General features: G+C 41.4%; 1 protein-coding gene across 9 annotated transcripts in view; it reads left to right on the forward strand.

Moving 5' to 3' along the window:
- Positions 1-12,909, forward strand: part of LOC138743093 (la-related protein 1-like) — a 180,963-nt gene extending 168,054 nt beyond the window's left edge. For all 9 annotated transcript variants that reach the window (XM_069897907.1, XM_069897909.1, XM_069897908.1 and 6 more), the window contains 4 exons: positions 1,836-1,980; positions 3,881-3,990; positions 10,138-10,265; positions 12,273-12,909. In XM_069897907.1, coding sequence (XP_069754008.1) covers positions 1,836-1,980; positions 3,881-3,990; positions 10,138-10,265; positions 12,273-12,488 — 599 coding nt within the window. In that variant the 3' untranslated portion in view covers positions 12,489-12,909. The remainder of the gene's footprint in view (positions 1-1,835; positions 1,981-3,880; positions 3,991-10,137; positions 10,266-12,272) is intronic.
- The last annotated feature ends 4,883 nt before the right edge of the window (positions 12,910-17,792 follow it).

Genomic DNA, 17,792 nt, shown 5'->3' on the forward strand with positions numbered 1-17,792 from the left:
AAAAAATTTAAAAAAAAAGAATAATGTGTTAGGACAAAAGAGTGTGGAAAACTGCCATAATTCCAAATTGTTAGGTGTTGCTTGGATAGGTATTGATGGGTGGGTATTGATTGGATGGGTATTAATTTGGATGAGTATTGATGGGTGGGTGTTGCTTAGATGGGTATTGATTGGTGGTATTGATTGAATGGGCATTGATTTGGATGGGTATTGATGGGTGCGTATTGCTTGGATGGTTATTGATGGGTGGGTGTTGCTTGGATGGATATTGATGTGTGGGTATTGATTTGGATGGGTATTGATGGGTGGGAATTGATTTGGATGGGTGGGTATTGCTTGGATGGGTATTGATGGGTGGTATTGATTGGATGGGTATTGATGGGTGGGTGTGGCTTGGATTGGTATTGATTTAGATGGGTATTGATGGGTGGTATTGATTGGATGGGTATTGATGGGTGGTATTGATTGGATGTGTATTGATGGGTGGGTGTTGCTTGGATGGGTATTGATGGGTGGGTGTTGCTTGGATGGGTATTGATTTAGATGAGTATTGATGGGTGGTATTGATTGGATGGGTATTGATGGGTGTGTATTGATTTGGATGGGTGTTGATGGGTGGGTGTTCCTTGGATGGGTATTGATGGGTGGGTATTGATGGGTGGTATTGATTGGATGGGTATTGATGGGTGGGTATTGATTTGATTGTAGCATTGCTATAGTTGCTGTCAATAGCTTCTCCATTGTCATTAATAAAACATGCGCATGGAGCCAGTGATGCTTCAACTATTGTGCTCCAAGAAAGGAAGTAAAGGTTGTGTCAACTGGTGAATTTTGCTCAAAATAAACATGAGATCATTGGAACTTGTGACATAATTTCTGTCTTTGGACATTTTTTGATATTGGGATTTTTAATGTGCCTATTTTGGGAGATTTGATAGTTCACAAAATTATGAGAGGTGTAGTCAGGGTAAATGCGAATAGGCTCTTTCCACTTAGATTAGGAGAGATAAATACAAGAGGGCATGGACAGGATGAAAGGGGAAAGGTTTGGGAGAAACACTAGGGGGAACATTTTCATTCAGAGAGTAGTGGGAGTGTGGAACGAGTTGGCATCTGACTTGATAAATCCAGGCTCACTTAAGTTTTCTTTGAAAACTGTGATCTGGTCATCAAAGGAATTCTTAAACAGTGGTGAAATCCACCATAGTGAGTCTTTTTTCCATTAAAATCACAGTTGGATACAATACTGAAGTGACAGTGAATTCCAGTGATTATTGATGTTTACATGAAGGGGTATTTAGCAGGGATGAGAAAATATGGCATTAGTACCGGTCAGCCACAGACTAACCAAAATGTACCTGGAAAGCAGAGAGTACAAACATAGGGGTTATCAGAAAATAGCCAGAGCAAGAAAAAAATTAATAGCTCTTAATCTGAATGCATATAACATTATAGTTGAGAAGATATATATGGTCTGATATCAATTACAGGAATATGCCTGCAAAGTGACCAGGGCTGAGAAGTGAATATTCAAAGGTATGTGATATTTGAGGAGGATAGATAGAAAGACAGAGTGGCTCTGTAGAAGTGGTCATTGAATATATCCATGACAGAGATTGACAAATAGTTGAACTGCAAAGGAGCATGGGAAGAATTGGATTTTATGGAATGAGGAGCCTGCTGAAGGGCAGGTTGGTCTGCTTCTGCTTCTGTTCTTATTGTGCAGTTCTTGATTTGGATTTCCATGGTGTTGGGATGTTGTGTGTGTTTCTAGGTTTGGTTCCTCTTTGCTATTAACCATGTGTGCTGCCTATTGGCTTGTCATTCTCCCACAGAACGGAAGAGATTGGGAATAGGACAATCTCAGGAAATGAACACACTTTTCCGATTTTGGTCATTCTTCCTGAGAGATCACTTCAACAAGAAGATGTACGAAGAGTTCAAACAATTGTCTGTGGAGGATGGAGAAGAAGGTTACAGGTAATCAACATTTTCTAATTCACTATCACAACATCAGGATCACGTCCTATGTAGCAATCCAGCTATTTTGGGAGATTTGATAGTTCACAAAATTATGAGAGGTGTAGTCAGGGTAAATGCGAATAGGCTCTTTCCACTTAGATTAGGAGAGATAAATACAAGAGGGCATGGACAGGATGAATGGGGAAAGGTTTGGGAGAAACACTAGGGGGAACATTTTCATTCAGAGAGTAGTGGGAGTGTGGAACGAGTTGGCATCTGACTTGATAAATCCAGGCTCACTTAAGTTTTAAGAGAAAATTGGATAGATAAAAGATAGGAAAGGTCTGGAGGGTTATGGATTGGGGGCAGCTCAGTGGGACTAGTGGTATGTTTTTGGCACAGACTAGAAGGGCTGAATGGCCTGTTTTTTTGTGCTGTAGTGTTCTATGTAGACACCATGATTGACATGGCTATGTTTGTTCTGTGAGAGCGTAATGAGTGCATTGGATAGAGACCATAAGTCATAGGGACAGAAATAGGCCATTCAACCCTGCTATTTGAGTCTACCCTGCTATTTAATCATGAGCTGATCCAGTTTCCTACTCAGCCCCACAGCCCAGCCTTTTCCCAATAACCTTTGATGCCCTGGCTAATCAAGAACTTAGCAATCTCTGCCTTCAATACACCCAATAGCCCGGTCTCCACAACCGCCAGTGGCAACAAATTCCATGGATTTTCCATCCTCTGGCTGAAGAAATTCCTTCACATCTGTTTTAAGTGGACGCTCTTCAATCTCTAAGTTGTGCCCTCTTGTCCTAAACTCTCCCACTGTGGGAAGCAACCTTTCTACATTTACCTTGTGTCCTTGCCTTTCAACATTCTAAATGCTTCAATGAGGTCCACCCTTTATTCTCCTAACTTCCAACAAATACAGGCCAAGAGCTGTCAAACGTTTCTCATATGATAACCCTTTCATTACCAGAATCATCCTCATGAGCCTCCTCTGAATCCTTTATAACCTCAGTACATCCTTTCTTGAGGAGCCCAAAATTGCTCACAATACTGCAAATGAGGTCTCACCAGGGCCTTGTAAAGCCTCAACATCACAACCCTGCTCTTACATTCTATTCCACTTGAAACGAATGCCAGCATCGCATTTGTCCTCTTCACCATCAACTTTCCCTTCAGGGTATCTTGCTCAAGGACTCCCAGGTCCTTTTGCATCTAGGTATTTTCAATTTTCTCCCCATTTAGAAAAATGTCTGCCTGTTTATTTTTCTCTATCAAAGTGCATGACCGTACACTTTCTGAGATTATATTTCATTTGCCATTTCTCTGCCCATTCTCCTAATCTCTCTAAAGTCCCGCAGCCTCCCTGTTTCCTCAACACTATCAGTTCCTTCACCAACCTTCATATCATCTGCAAACTTGGCTACAAATCCATTCTTTCCATCATCTAAATCATTAATATACAACGTAAAAAGAAGCAGCCCCAACCCCGGCCCCTGTGGAACACCAATAGCAACTGGTAGTCAACCAGAATATGATCCCTGTTTTCCATCTCTCTGCTTCCTGCTCTACCCACACTAGTATGTTTCCTGTTATACCATGGGATCTTAGCTTGTTAAATAGCTTCATGTGAGGCATCTTGTCAAAGACCTTCAGAAAACCAAAATACACAACATCCACTGCATCTCTTTTATCCAACTTGCTTGTCACTACTTCAAAGAATTCCAATAGGTTTAATAAGCAAGATTTTCTGTGAAGGAATCCTTTGGTGGCAGGGGAAGATGGCATTAGATGTAAAAGAGCACGAAAGAGTTGCAATGGGAACAATCCCTTTAAGATGGTGCAGGAGGTGAGGGAAGATGAGTGTTGTTGAAAATATCCATCTGATCATGCCATTTATCTTCTGCAGGTATGGACTGGAGTGCCTTTTCAGATATTATAGTTATGGCCTTGAGAGGAAATTTAGACCAGAAATATTCAAGGATTTCCAGCAAGAAACAATAGTGGATTATGAAGCAGGTGAGTTGTTGCTTTATTGAATACAACTGTTGTATCTGAGTATTTTTATTTTGTTCTGGAAAGGGAACTAGAATAGTTAATTAATTTCAGAATGTCAGCCATTCCGATTTCCTTGCTGGCTGTGGGAATTCTGTGTCATCCTGATGAGAGGACTGCACTGCTGCACATCACAAATGGAACGACACCAGGTTATGTCCAGCATTAAAGGTTTGGAGGATTGCTGCTACTGGTGACAGTTCAATAGTGCAGAAGTGCTTGGCCATCATAGATCACAGAAGAGGGGAGACATGTGGCTGAATCCTTGTGACAATGCTCATCCATTTTGAAGTCATAGTCTTGCAACATGACAACAGGCTCTTCAGTACAACTTGCTCATGGCGGCCAAAATGTCCCACCCACACTCGTCCCACCTGCTTGCATTTAAACTAAATCTTTCAAAACTCATGCAGCTCTTTGTTGTTCACACTCGTGCACCTGTACTGGGCCTCTCACACTCAGCCATGTGTGTTCACACCGTATATTTTCACTGAGCCTCTCGTGCTTAACCCTGGGTGTTCACACTCGTGCATCTACACTGAGCCTCTCACACTTAACCCTGGGTGTTCACACTCGTGCATCTACACTGAGCCTCTCACACTTAACCCTGGGTGTTCACACTCGTGCATCGACACTGAGCCTCTCACACTTAACCCTGGGTGTTCACACTCGTGCCTCTACACTGAGCCTCTCACACTTAACCCTGGGTGTTCACACTCGTGCATCTACACTGAGCCTCTCACACTTAACCCTGGGTGTTCACACTCGTGCCTCGACACTGGATCTCTCATTCATAGCCCTATACATTCACACACTTGTACAACTGCTCTGGGTCTTTCATACTCAGCCCTGTGTTTACACACTAGTGCATCTGCATTGGGTTCTCACATTCAACCTTGTGTCCACACTCATGCATCTTAAATGTGTCTCTCCCTCTCAGCCCTGTATGTGCTCACACATGTGCACCTGCACTGGGCCACTCACACTCATTCTGTGTGTCCACACTCTGACTGCAACCTGATGAAACAGGGGTTCCAGGCAGAACAAGGTACTCCGTGAGGAGGTTTAAAAAAGATTGTAATAAATCTTTCTAAATAATTTCCAATGTGTATTTATCCTATATTCCTGAATTGGGAAAGTCTGGGGTTTGATTTGTTACTTGAACCAACAGGCTCCTGCCCACATTCAGGTGTCTGTCTGCATTTTGCTTAGTGAAGGCCTCAAGCCTGAAACATCACTTCAGTATCTTTCTCTTTGCTGATTAAAGGACAGCACTGTGTTCTTACTTCAGTCACAGTGTCTGCTACAATCGGGAAATGGAGCAGTTGGAAAGGGAGATAGTAAGAACAGAAAAGGAAATAGCAACAAGGGATGAGATAACAAAAAGGAGAGAATTGGCGGGCAAAAAAAATAAAATATGCAACATTACAAACGTACAAAGTGGAGAAGAACATAATGAAAACAAAGCAAAAGTATTACGAACTGGGCAAAAAAACACATAAAATATTAGCCTGCCAACTTAAAACAGAACAAGCTAAAAGAACTGTATTGGCATCAAGGAAAAAGGACAAACAAATTACATATAACCCAATAGAGATTAATGAGAACTTTAAGGAATTTTTGAACAATTATACCAAACTGAGAACGAGGGGAAAGATGATAAAATAGAAGAGTTTTTGGCTAAAATTGAACTGCCAACATTGCAAGAAGAGGAACAAAACAAACTGATAAAACCATTTGAAATAGAGGAAGTACAGGATATGTTAAAAAAGCTGCCGAACAATAAAATGCCTGGAGAGGATGGATTCCCAATAGAATTTTATAAAACATTTAAAGAGTTATTAATTCCTCCTCGCCTGGAAGTAATGAACCAGATAGAAGAAACACAAAACTTGCCAGATTCATGTTAGACAGCAATAATTACAGTAATACCAAAGACGGGGAAGGATCCATCAACTCCAGCATCATAGAGACCAATATCTCTACTTAATTCAGATTATAAGATAATAGCAAAAATATTAGCAAACAGATTGGCCGATTGTGTACCAAAATTCGTAAAACATGATTAAACTGGATTTATTAAGAAAAGACGAACAGCGGATAATGTCTGCAAACTTATTAATGTAATTCGTGCAGTTCAAGGAAATAAGAAGCCAACAGTGGCTGTTGCTTTAGACACAGAAAAAGCCTTTGACAGAGTAGAATGGAATTACCATGACCAAGACATGGTCTTGGGAAATTGATTGGATTGAAGGCAGATAAATCCCAAGGGCCTGATAATCTACATCCTAGGGTACTTAAGGAAGTGGCCATTCAGATAGCAGATGCTTTAAGAATTATTTTCCAGAACTCGATAGACTCAGGATCAGTACCCATGGATTGGAGGGTAGCTAATGTTACCCCACTATTTAAAAAGGTGGGTAGAGAAAAAGTGGGGAATTATAGGCCGGTGAGTCTATAGTGGGCAAAATGATGGAATCCATTATTAAGGATGTAATAGCGGAGCATATGACTAGCAGAGAAGGGATCGGACAGAGTCAACATGGATTTACAAAAGGTAAATCGTGCTTGACAAATCTATTGGAATTCTTTGAGATGGTGACAGGTAAAATAGATGGGGGAGAGCCAGTGGATGTGGTGTACCTGGACTTCCAAAAGGCCTTCGATAAGGTCCCACATAAACGACTGGCTTCCAAAATCAAGGCTCAAGGGATTGAGGGCAAAGTATTGATGTGGATTGAGAACTGGCTGGCAGGTAGAAGACAGAGAGTTGGGATAAATGGCTCGTTTTCTGAGTGGCGGGCGGTGACCAGTGGGGTGCCACAGGGATCTGTACTGGGACCCAGCTGTTCACAATTTACATTAATGATCTGGATGAGGGGATTGGATGTAATATCTCCAAATTTGCAGATGACACTAAGCTAGGAGGGGTTGTGTGCACGGAAGAGGGGGTCAGGAAGCTCCAGTGTGATTTGGATCAATTGAGGGACTGGGCAGATCCATGGCAAATGCACTACAATGTGGATCAATGCGAGGCTATACACTTTGGTAATACAAACCGGAGGGCAGATTACTATTTGAATGGCAATAGATTAAGAGATGGGGAAGTGCAGAGAGACCTAGGGGTACTTGTACACCAGTCTCTGAAGGCGAGCATGCAGGTACAGCAGGCGGTTCAAAAGGCAAATGGTATGTTGCCCTTCATATCAAGAGGGTTTGAGTATAGGAACAAGGATACCGTACTGCAGCTGTACAGAGCCTTGGTGAGACCCCACCTGGAGTATTGTGTGCAGTTTTGGTCACCTTATCTAAGGAAGGATGTTCTTGCAATGGAGGGAGTGCAGAGGTGATTCACCAGGCTGATACCTGGAATGGCAGGAATGACTTATGAGGAAAGGTTGCGCAAATTGGGATTGTACTCGCTGGAGTTTAGAAGATTGAGAGGGGATCTCATAGAGACATAAAATTCTGGCAGGACTGGACAGAATGGATGCAGATGGGATGTTTCCAATAATGGTAAAATCCAGAACCCGGGGCCATGGTTTGAGGATAATAGGCAAACCATTTAGGACCGAGGTGAGGAGGAATTTCTTTACCCAGAGGGCAGTAGAGGCAGGTTCATTAAATATATTTAAGAGGGAATTAGATCTATTTCTTCAGTATAAGGGTATTAAAGGTTACGGAGAGAAGGCGGGGACGGGGTACTGAACTTTAAGATCGGCCATGATCTCGTTGAATGGCGGAGCAGGCTCGAAGGGTCGAATGACCTACTCCTGCTCCTATCTTCTATGTTTCTATATTTTCTATGTTAAAGTATTGCAGAGGTTCAATCTACCAGAAAAATATATTAATTGGATTAAACCATTATATAATGGACCATTGGCGAAGATAACAGTAAATGGATATGTATGGAACCAATTTAAATTAAGTAGGTCAACTAGGCAGGGATGTCCATTAGCCCCCTCATTGTTCGCTTTAGCAATAGAACCATTGGCAGAACTGATAAGAACAGAAAATAAAACAAAAGGGATATAAATAAAGGAGAAGGAGTATAAAATAAGTCTATTTGCAGATGAGATCATAGTTTACTTAACATAACCAGAAGTGTCAATAAAAGGATTACATAAGAAATTGAAGGAATATGGAGAAATATCAGGGTACAAGATCAACACAAATAAATGTGAAGCGATGCCAATGAGTAATATAGATTATACAGAATTTAAAAAAAGAATCACCATTTTAATGGCATGCACAAGCAATCCAATACCCAGGGATCAGGTTAGATAATAACTTAAGCCACCTGTACAAACTAAATTATCAGCCACTAATAAAGAAATTGCAGGAAGACTTAGAACATTGGAAAGAATTACTGCAAACGTTGATAGAGGGTAAATTGCATTAAAATGAATGTCTTCCCAAGGATACAATACTTACTTCAATCGTTGCCAATTCCCTTAACAGAGAAATTCTTTAATGAACTAAAGAGAATAATATGGAAATTCCTGTGGAAAGGGGGGAGACCGAGGATAGCGCTAGATAAATTAACAGAGGTACAACCAAGGTGGTTTGCAGTTACCAAACTTTAAAAATTATTATAGAGCAGCACAATTAAGATATTTATCAGATTTTTACCAGACAAGGGAAGAACCCGACTGGACTAAGATAGAACTAGATAAAATAGGGGAGAAGGTACCAGAACATATACTTTATAAATGGGATGAAAAGCTGGTACAATATAAAAGCTCACCAGTACTGCATCATTTACTCAATACATGGAAGAAGATCTACTTAGAAAGGAAAAAAATGAATGACCAAATACCAAAATTGTTATTGACACAAAACCCACTAATCCCTTTTACAATAGACAACCTTTCCTTTAGAGAATGGGAGAGAAAAGGAATCAAAAAAATAGAAAAAAATTTTTGGGAAATAATTTATTAACATTTGAACAGTTGAAGTACAAATATGGAATAACTCATGGTTCAATGTTTGCAGATCTTCATTTAAAGGATAAATTGGGAAGCAGATTGAGATTACCAGAAGGAAGCAGCTTTGAATATGTGATTACAGACACAATAATAATTAAAAGATTTATAACCAACATGTACAACAAGCTGCAAGAGAAGGAAAATTATGATATAAGCTATAAACCTAAATAAAAGTGGGAAAAGGATTTAAACATAAAGATAAAAAATGAAACATGGGAAAAATTAGGTTCTGGAACTATGAAGAATATAATAAACACAAGGTTACACATGATACAGTATAATTGGTTACACAGGTATATACCACGCCCCAAAATTTTTAAAAATCGGATCCAACATTATCAGACAGATGTTTTCACTGTAAGAAGGAAACGGGAACAACAGTACATGCAATTTGGGCATGTGAGAAAGTGGAAATGTTTTGGGAAGATCTAAATCAGATATTAAATAAAATCACAAAAAATAACATACCAAAAAATCCAGAGATCTTTCTTCTAAGTAACATAAGAAGTAAGGAATCAGGCCTCAAACTGGATGAAGCGCAAAAAAGATTTATTATGATAGCCTTAGATGTAGCAAAAAAATGTATAATGTCAACTTGGAAATCAGAAGAGAGCCTGAGAGTACAGCAATGGTACATGGAAATGAATAAATGTATTCCATTGGAAAAAATAACATATAATTAAAAAAATAAAGTCACATTGTTTGAACGAATTTGGGAACCGTACATGGAACACAACAGAGAGGGCCTACCGCAGACCTCCACCCCCTAAAATGATAGAATGAGAAGAAGACGAAATGACCTGACCCAGTGTGTAAAAGTAGATGACACAATTTTCTTGTTTATTTTCATCGTGTGATGACATTGTTTAATGGTTTTATTGTATTGTATATGTTGAATGTTTAATGGGTTTGGAGGGGGGGGGGAGGAGGGAGGGGGGGGAGGGGAGAAAATGCCACTGTGTATATTCAAGAGGGAAACGTTTGTGTGTATTTTGGTTGCTATGGTTGACAGTGTGAAGCATAAAAAATGATTTTAAAGAGGTGATGGTGCGTGTTTTCCTCCTGTCCTGCAATCATCATAATTGTTACATTTCCATTGTCTGTTTTCTATCTGATCCATTAGGACAACTGTATGGATTAGAGAAATTCTGGGCCTATCTAAAGTATTCAAAAGCTAAGAATCTGAATATTGACCCAAAACTTCAGGAATACCTCAGCAAATTTAAACGCCTTGAAGATTTCCGGGTGGATGTAAGTAACAGACGTGATGTGAACTTTGAACCTGTCGGGTCGGTAGGGGAGCAATAGGGGGGGGTTTATAAGGGACGTAACAGTGACTTTATGATTGAACTGAGTGCCTGTAACATAGAACATAACAGTATAGTTCAGGCTCTTCAGCCCATGAGGTTGCACTGACCCAGAAATGCCAACCAAAAAAACTAAGCCCTTCCTCCCTCATATCTCTATTTATTTCATCCATGTGCCTGAGGAAAAGCCTCCTAAATGTCCCTATTGTACCAGCCTCCACCACCACGCCTGGCAATGGATTCCAGGCACCCACTACTCTCTGCGTAACACAAACCTACCCCAACCTCTCCCCTAAACTTGACTCCCTTCTCTTTGTACCCATGCCCTTTTATAATATTGTTTGGTATTCCTGCCCTGCAAAAAGGTGCTGGCTGATCATCTGTGCCTCTCAAAATCTTGTAAACCTGTAAGTCACCTCCAGCCTCCAACTCTGCTTCTCCCCATAGAAAAGAGTTGAAACTAATTTGTCAGGAAATGGACAGATTACATGTGCAGGTGGGCACATTAAATTAAGAAGTAATATCAGCCCAGTGTGGAGGACTGACACGAGAATCATAAGGCAGATGGAGAATTGCAGGGCAAGGGATTTGAACAGCCAGGCAGATGAAGTTGAGAGGATTGACTGAGCAACACAAGGGATTGTGATCGTGTTGCTATCACAAAGACATGGCTGAGAGAAGAATAGATTCAGTATCTCAGCATTCCAGGGTATAGAATACTCAGGCTTGATAGGGCTATAAAAGAGGAGAGGACATTGCAAGAAAGAAGAAGGGGCTAATCACTGTAGAACTGAGTGAGAATGTCATTGAAGGGCTAAATGAGGGCATATGGAACAAACTTAAAAACACAGCGAGGGCTTCAGTTTTCTGGGGGAGGGGGGGGTGGTTCTAAAGGCTTCCCAGCAGTTGGCTGGAGATAGAGGAGCAGTAATGTAAATAAAGTTAATAGTGTATTAAAACTGTGATTGCTCCATGTGAGGGATGTGGGATGGGTGGGATTTAGTGATCCAGGAGAGCTGTTTGAGTGAGTATGTAGCTGATCACTCTTGTAGAAGAGACAGTACTAGAACTATTCTTGGGTTGAAGTCAAGCAAATGGAGAAACATTTTGGGACCTGAGCAGCTGTGATGGCATCTATGGAGAGAGGCAGAGTTGGAGGCTGGTCTTTCTGTGTTCACAGAAAAGGAGGCTGAGAGAATGTATTATGGAAAGCTTACAAGCTGCACATTGTTCCAGGGACTTTTTTTAATTTTAAATTTAGATATACAGCAAGGTAACGGGCCATTTCAGCCCATAAGTCTGTGCCGCCCAATTTACACCCAATTAACTTATAGCCCCTGATATGTTTTGAACAGTGAGAGGAAACTGGAGCCCCCCAGGGAAACCCCATCCAGATATTGGGAGAACATACAAATTCCTAACAGACAACAAGGGATTTGAACCCTGGACCCAATCGCTGGCTCTGTGCTAACCTCTACACCAACTTGTACGGTAGAATGGCATTATTCAAGTACATGAAATCAAACCCAGACAAACAAATCTGCCTTTTCTCCCCACTGATGACTCCTTCTTGACAGTCTCCCTCACCCTTTCACTCAGTAGCTTTTCATCTCTCCACAGACGCTCAACTGCACATCGAGGTCCTCCTGCTCACAGTTTACAGTTCCTTCCAAGTCGGTGTCAGATTCCTTTCAGTAACATTCTTCCTGTTCGCACATGAGAAACTTCCTAAAGGTGTCCATTGCCACACATGACTTCAATTTTAGGTACTGGGTGCTCCCTGCGGTGTCTTACTGTAGAATGGGTGTTGCTCTGTGAATGGATATTAGTACATAGACAAGTTCATCCCTGTTTACCTTTTAACCCCTGGCATAGTTCTCGATTGTAAAATTAAATGTTCAGCTCGAAATGAACTGTGGAAAGTAGAATGAAGTAGCTGTGTTTGTTGCAGCCTCCAATTTGTGACGAAGTTGGCCACAAGCGACACACACTGGGTGAAGAAAAGCAGCGCGTGCCATCCATGTCTTCCAATAAAACCTGTGGTGCTGCCAGTGAGGCCGAGGTTGGGACAGCACTCATGTCTCAAAGCATGACAGAAGGAGCCATCTCTACTCCCAGCCCACAGCCCGCCTCAACAGAACTGCAAGCAGAAGCCACAGACAAGTAGAGAGTGAGCTTTGCCTCTCAACCCTGATTTCATGGGAACTTCGGTATTGTCACCTCTGAGCTACAAAGAAACTGGGCTGGATATCAGACGTTCTTCACGCTGGGTAGTGGACAATTGCATCAACTGCCTGAAGACGGATTCAAATCTGGTTTTACAGCCTTCATCCGTATGAATGAATGTTGCATGAGAACAATTGTCTGAAATATAATTCAACTGCTTGATTTGGGAGTCAACAATACAGCTTCACTCAGATATCCAAAAAAAATCAGAACCCCTCCCCAGTGGAGAATGGGATTAAAAAGATGCCTTATTATTGCCTGCTCCTGTTTTTGAGCAGTACATAGTTAAATTCTGCTCGCTCAGCTAATGACTGTCGATTGACCTGCTAATGTTGATAAAATTATAACTTCCTTATCCTGGATTTTGAATTGTCAAGGTTTTGTTTGCACCTGATTAAAAGTCACCGCTGGCGGGATCAGATGGGGATGGTGGTTTCACAAGAAGATCCTGTGACAGCTCCTTTTTTTGGGTCAGGCCTTTTTCCACTCGTTGGAATGAACTTCAACAGCCTGATAGCCCAGGAAGTAGGTCATTGGCTCCTGTCCAGTTGTCTCTTTCATTCACCTGTACTGAAGCTAGCAACACTTTGAAAAATTCAACAGGCTGAGTTAATGGGTGCTGATGAGCTATCTGCTTCGAGTAATATTGCTGAAATTATATTGGGCAATGTCATTCTCAACTGTCATGTGTTATATAGGGATTCACAGTGTCGTTTATCTTGGTGTCCTGGTGACGTGGTGCCTGAAGACCCATTGATTTAGCTGTTTTCCTGGAAATACAACCCTTACGAGAAGCCAAAGCTTCATTATCACTTTTATTGTGGTCTGTGGTTAGCAGTAAATGGGCAAAAAAATGGAGCCTTGCACTTGCTGCAGGTTTGCTGTATTAGAATATATTGTAATGCTGGTGGATAGGGGATTTAATATGTTGTGATGGCTGTGCATTTATCTCACGGATGATATGACTCTGCCCTGGAAGGCAAGCTGCCGATGAGGAGACTGATTAGTTTTGCCTTTCTGATTCAAGCCAAAACCCTGGGTTATTTGTCCCTCAAGGAGAACTGCTGGGAAGTTTGATCCCTCAGTAGCCAAAAGGTTGGGTGACAATTTTGGGGATAAAAGTTCATTTTCTCTTCTCTTTTCTTGTCATTGCATAAAGAGTTCATATTCTTAAACCTTTTCCTTGTGCATTTTCTTTCTTCCCATTTGTCTCTCAGTCCATCTCACACCTTTTCTCTTCTGTGCCTTCAGTCTTGTGCAGGCGTTTCATCTCTCTGTCCCTCATGGGTTTTACTCGTGCTTCTCTTTCCTTTCTCCTCCCTACCTCACTCTCCTCCCCATCTCCCCACATCTCCCTATCCCCTCTCCTCCCTACCCTACTGCCTCCCCACTTTTCTCTCCTCCCTTACTCTCTCTCACCCCACCCCCATCTCTCTCACTCTCACATTCTAATTCATTGAGCAGTTTTCCTGAGACTGCCCTTTCATCCCAGTTGAAATCAAGTTTTGAAATACCCTAAGTTGTTTCAGAATTGTTCACTCTGGGAATTGCTCTTGTATTTCAAATGACTGCACTACTGTAAACCTGGCCGGTGTCACTGAGCCCAGCTTTGGTCTTCCTCTCTCCTCAGTGCTGAGCTCACTGAAGCCAAAGGTTTGATCCATGTGGTGAGAGTTTTATCTTCAGCTAAACATATGCTTTCCTTCTAACTCAGAAACAATAATCAAACCATTGAATATCAGGTGTGTGGGCTGAGGTATTGGCCCTGGTAACAGGCCTTCTCCCCAGGACAATCCTTTTCAGGAGAACGTGGCCCCTTTAACCTTGCTCTAATTGGGTTATGCCCTGAAAAGATTTGATCTCTTTCTTATCAGTGGAAGCAAGATCTCTGCCTGATGGTGTTTGAAAAGTCGATTACAACTTGACACTAGTTTTGTGATTTTTGAAAACGCATTGTTTACATTTCATGTTTTCAGTGATCCCATTAACTTCCAGGATTCCTGTAATTGATTCCCTGGAGATGCAGAACTGTGGTCACTCACAATCCGCTGGCTTCATCTGCTAATGTTCATGCAGAACAGACTGATTTATTTGTAACTAAAAGGCTGGATTTTTGGTGTGATTCAGGTAGAGATTCCCGAATGCACAACCACCAGTTAAAAGGTAATGTGAAGCTGCTTTTATTTAATTGTTTTTTGAAATGCCCTCTGAAACAAGAACATGTTTTATTTCAGGACATTTGGAATACTTGGTGAGCTTCTCTTTGCCATTTAGTGTACTAAAATCACATAATGGCAGTTAAAATTCTGGTGTGTGGTTCAAGGGATAATTTGTACATAACAAGTCGACAAGCTCGCAGCTGAATGTCATTTGCTTTTTCCCACACAAGAAATCTTTAAGAATCTCGCCATATTTGCCAAAGAAAAAATCTGGATGTTGCTTGCAGATGCTGAATACAAGTCAATTGCACATGTGAAAACAAAAGGTGCTGTGGATTATCTCTGAATAATATGCAGTTTGCAGCCAGTTTGCGTTAAGGACTTCTGCCTCCCTACTTTTTTCCCCACTTCAGCCTGTTCTGCTGACCCACCCATTTGACAGAGAAAACATCTCTCTGCACCAACACCTAATTTTCCCAACATGCTCCCTCCCTTTCTGCCCTATCTTGATGTAGTCACCCTTAATTAGGCAGAGCACCTGGTAATAGTCTCAAGGTAAGTGAGTGCTTCAGTTGGAAAATGAATAAATTAGAAACCCGCTTCACACATCTGTAGTACCGTGAAGACCAAGGTGATAACTTCCAAAGTACGGAACAATACCAGCCTCCATGCGACACGTCCTAAACTTCTCCCTTTGGAGGACATCATGTTTGGCATAATGGTTAGCGCAATGCCCTTACACCGCCAGCGATCGGGAGCAGATCTGGGTTCAAATCTCATGCTGTCTGTACGTTCTCACCGTCTCTGCATGGGTTTTCTCCGGGTGGGGGGGGGGGGGGGTGTAGGTTAATGAGGTGTAAATTGGGCAGCATGGACTCATCGGACCAAATCGGCCCGTTACAGTGTGCAATGTCTAAATTTTTTTTAAAGTTCAGTCTGGAGATAATAGACCTGGGCTTCCTCCTGTTGTTATTACCAGTGGTTTTATCCAAGGCTGAGGATGGTATCTAACCTGTGTCTACTCAGTAGTAACAACAAAAGGTTGAAACAAGATTGCTGCAAACGGCGTGGGCTGAAGTTATCATTGTGAAGGTTAGACATCCAAACAGCCTACACTACCTCCTGAGAGCCTCCTTTATCTTAAATATTGTGCACTTCCTCGGGACCGTTCTTTGAACTCTCCAATCCATTTCTGCCCACCCTCCTTTAGATTTTAACATTGTTTTTTTTTACTGCATGTTCCTATTAAAACATGAACAAGATTTGGTTCTCCCCACACGGCTACATGATTTCTGAACATTTAAGTAGGATCCGCAGGTCTATTTTCCAGGAGACCTGTTCACTTTAACAAAAAATAAAAACTAAAGATTGCAATTCACTAAAAGGAAATTATTTCATGAGCTTCCGAGAGCTGCAAAATGTCTTGAGACTATGGAGTGACAGAGTTATGGTTTGGTCAAAGCAATTTCTCCCTCTGTTGTTCAGGGTTATGCCTGTTAAATGCTTGGAAACCTCCCACTGACCATCTGATTTCCACAAGAGTGGTGGTTATCGAGCAAGCTCGGGGGAAATGATGACTGAATGAAAAGCAGAGAGCAGCTGGCAAGTTAACAGGGAAGGAATTGCATCCAGCCAGTGAAGGGTGAAGTTTACAACAGCGTTGATACTCTGGTGTAGATTTGGCATCTTTTAGTGTAACTGACTAGGAAGTCCTGTGTTTAAATATTTTGAAGGTTGGCATAAACAGTTTTGTAAAATTCTCGGCTTCCTGGTCTCCGGGTTTTATTTGGAAAGTGACTGAATGAAAAGAGGAATAATAGTTTTCTAAAAACTTAATTCCTTTGCTCATATTCAGGTAGTTGATCTGTCGATGGCTGAGAAATTGTGCTGGCTTTGGTTTTCTTCTGAATCGTCGTGGAATATTTGTATATGGCTGCCTACATTTTGTCTCGTCAAATTATTCAGTTTCCCTTCAAACTCCAGTCTGTTCCAACATGACGGTCATCATTGTTCAAGTTTAATATATTCAACTAAATTTATAGCCCCCCCACCCCCACCCCCACCCAGTAAGTGGGATAGGAGTTTATTTTCATATGTAATTTGAATGCATCTGTGCAACATTCAGAGCAGGGACTTTTGGGATTTCTCTGTACCAATAAATAGTCTCTGAAGCACTGAATTACCAATGTAATTCAGGATCCATCTCCCACTGCTGAATTTGGAAACCAATCCCATTAGCTATTAATTCCACACAATCCTTGGTCTCTGGTCTCAATGGCCAAATAATGATTATCAATGTAGCCCATTCTAAGTTGTTGGTTTGCAGAGGGGCATGGAGCTTCTCTGAGCCAAGAGCAGATCTGCAGTTGCCCAGCAGCTTTAAGACCAGGAGACCTGTGCGAGGTTCAGTGCTTCCAGTGGAACATTAGACTTGAGTGGAGTGTTCAGAGTGCCTGTTAAGATGCTGGTGAATCTCCTTGCGCTGGCTGCTGTGATACTAAAAACTACCATGTGCAGATTTATCCCACTTCTAGAAATAATCTTGTAAAATACTTGAACAAGAGCTTGTAACATAAACATAATCATTTAGAGTCTTTGCTTTTTAGTCTGATGTGGTTCCTTCTGGCTAGTGTTTTGCCCTTTGTAATTTGTGGTAACTCGGCTTTCTTTTATACAAAAATCCATTAAATTGCACAAAAAATTAAAAAAAAACACTAAAATGACATTTGTATGGTTGCTTTATTTTCTAATGAAATCCTGGATTATCTTTCAGTACCGTGAATAAATGTCCTGCCGCCTTCTCCAGACAAGTTTAGGAAAGCATTTCTGCAGGTACAGTTGGATTGTGAGTATTGATCTTTGTGTCAAGAGTTCTACAGCAGGGAAAAAGGCTCTTCAGCCCAACTTGTTCATGCTAACCAAGTTTGCCTCCATTTGACTCAGCTCTAACCCTAACCATGCACTTCTACCACTTCCTCTGGCAGCTTGTTCCATGTGTCCACCACCCCATGTGAAGATGATACCCAACTAGTTTAAACCCAGCTTCAGCAAACCTGCCCACAAGGATATTGACCCCCTCTGCATCC

This window comes from Narcine bancroftii, chromosome 9, assembly GCF_036971445.1.
Source record: "Narcine bancroftii isolate sNarBan1 chromosome 9, sNarBan1.hap1, whole genome shotgun sequence".
Taxonomy (NCBI): domain Eukaryota; kingdom Metazoa; phylum Chordata; class Chondrichthyes; order Torpediniformes; family Narcinidae; genus Narcine; species Narcine bancroftii.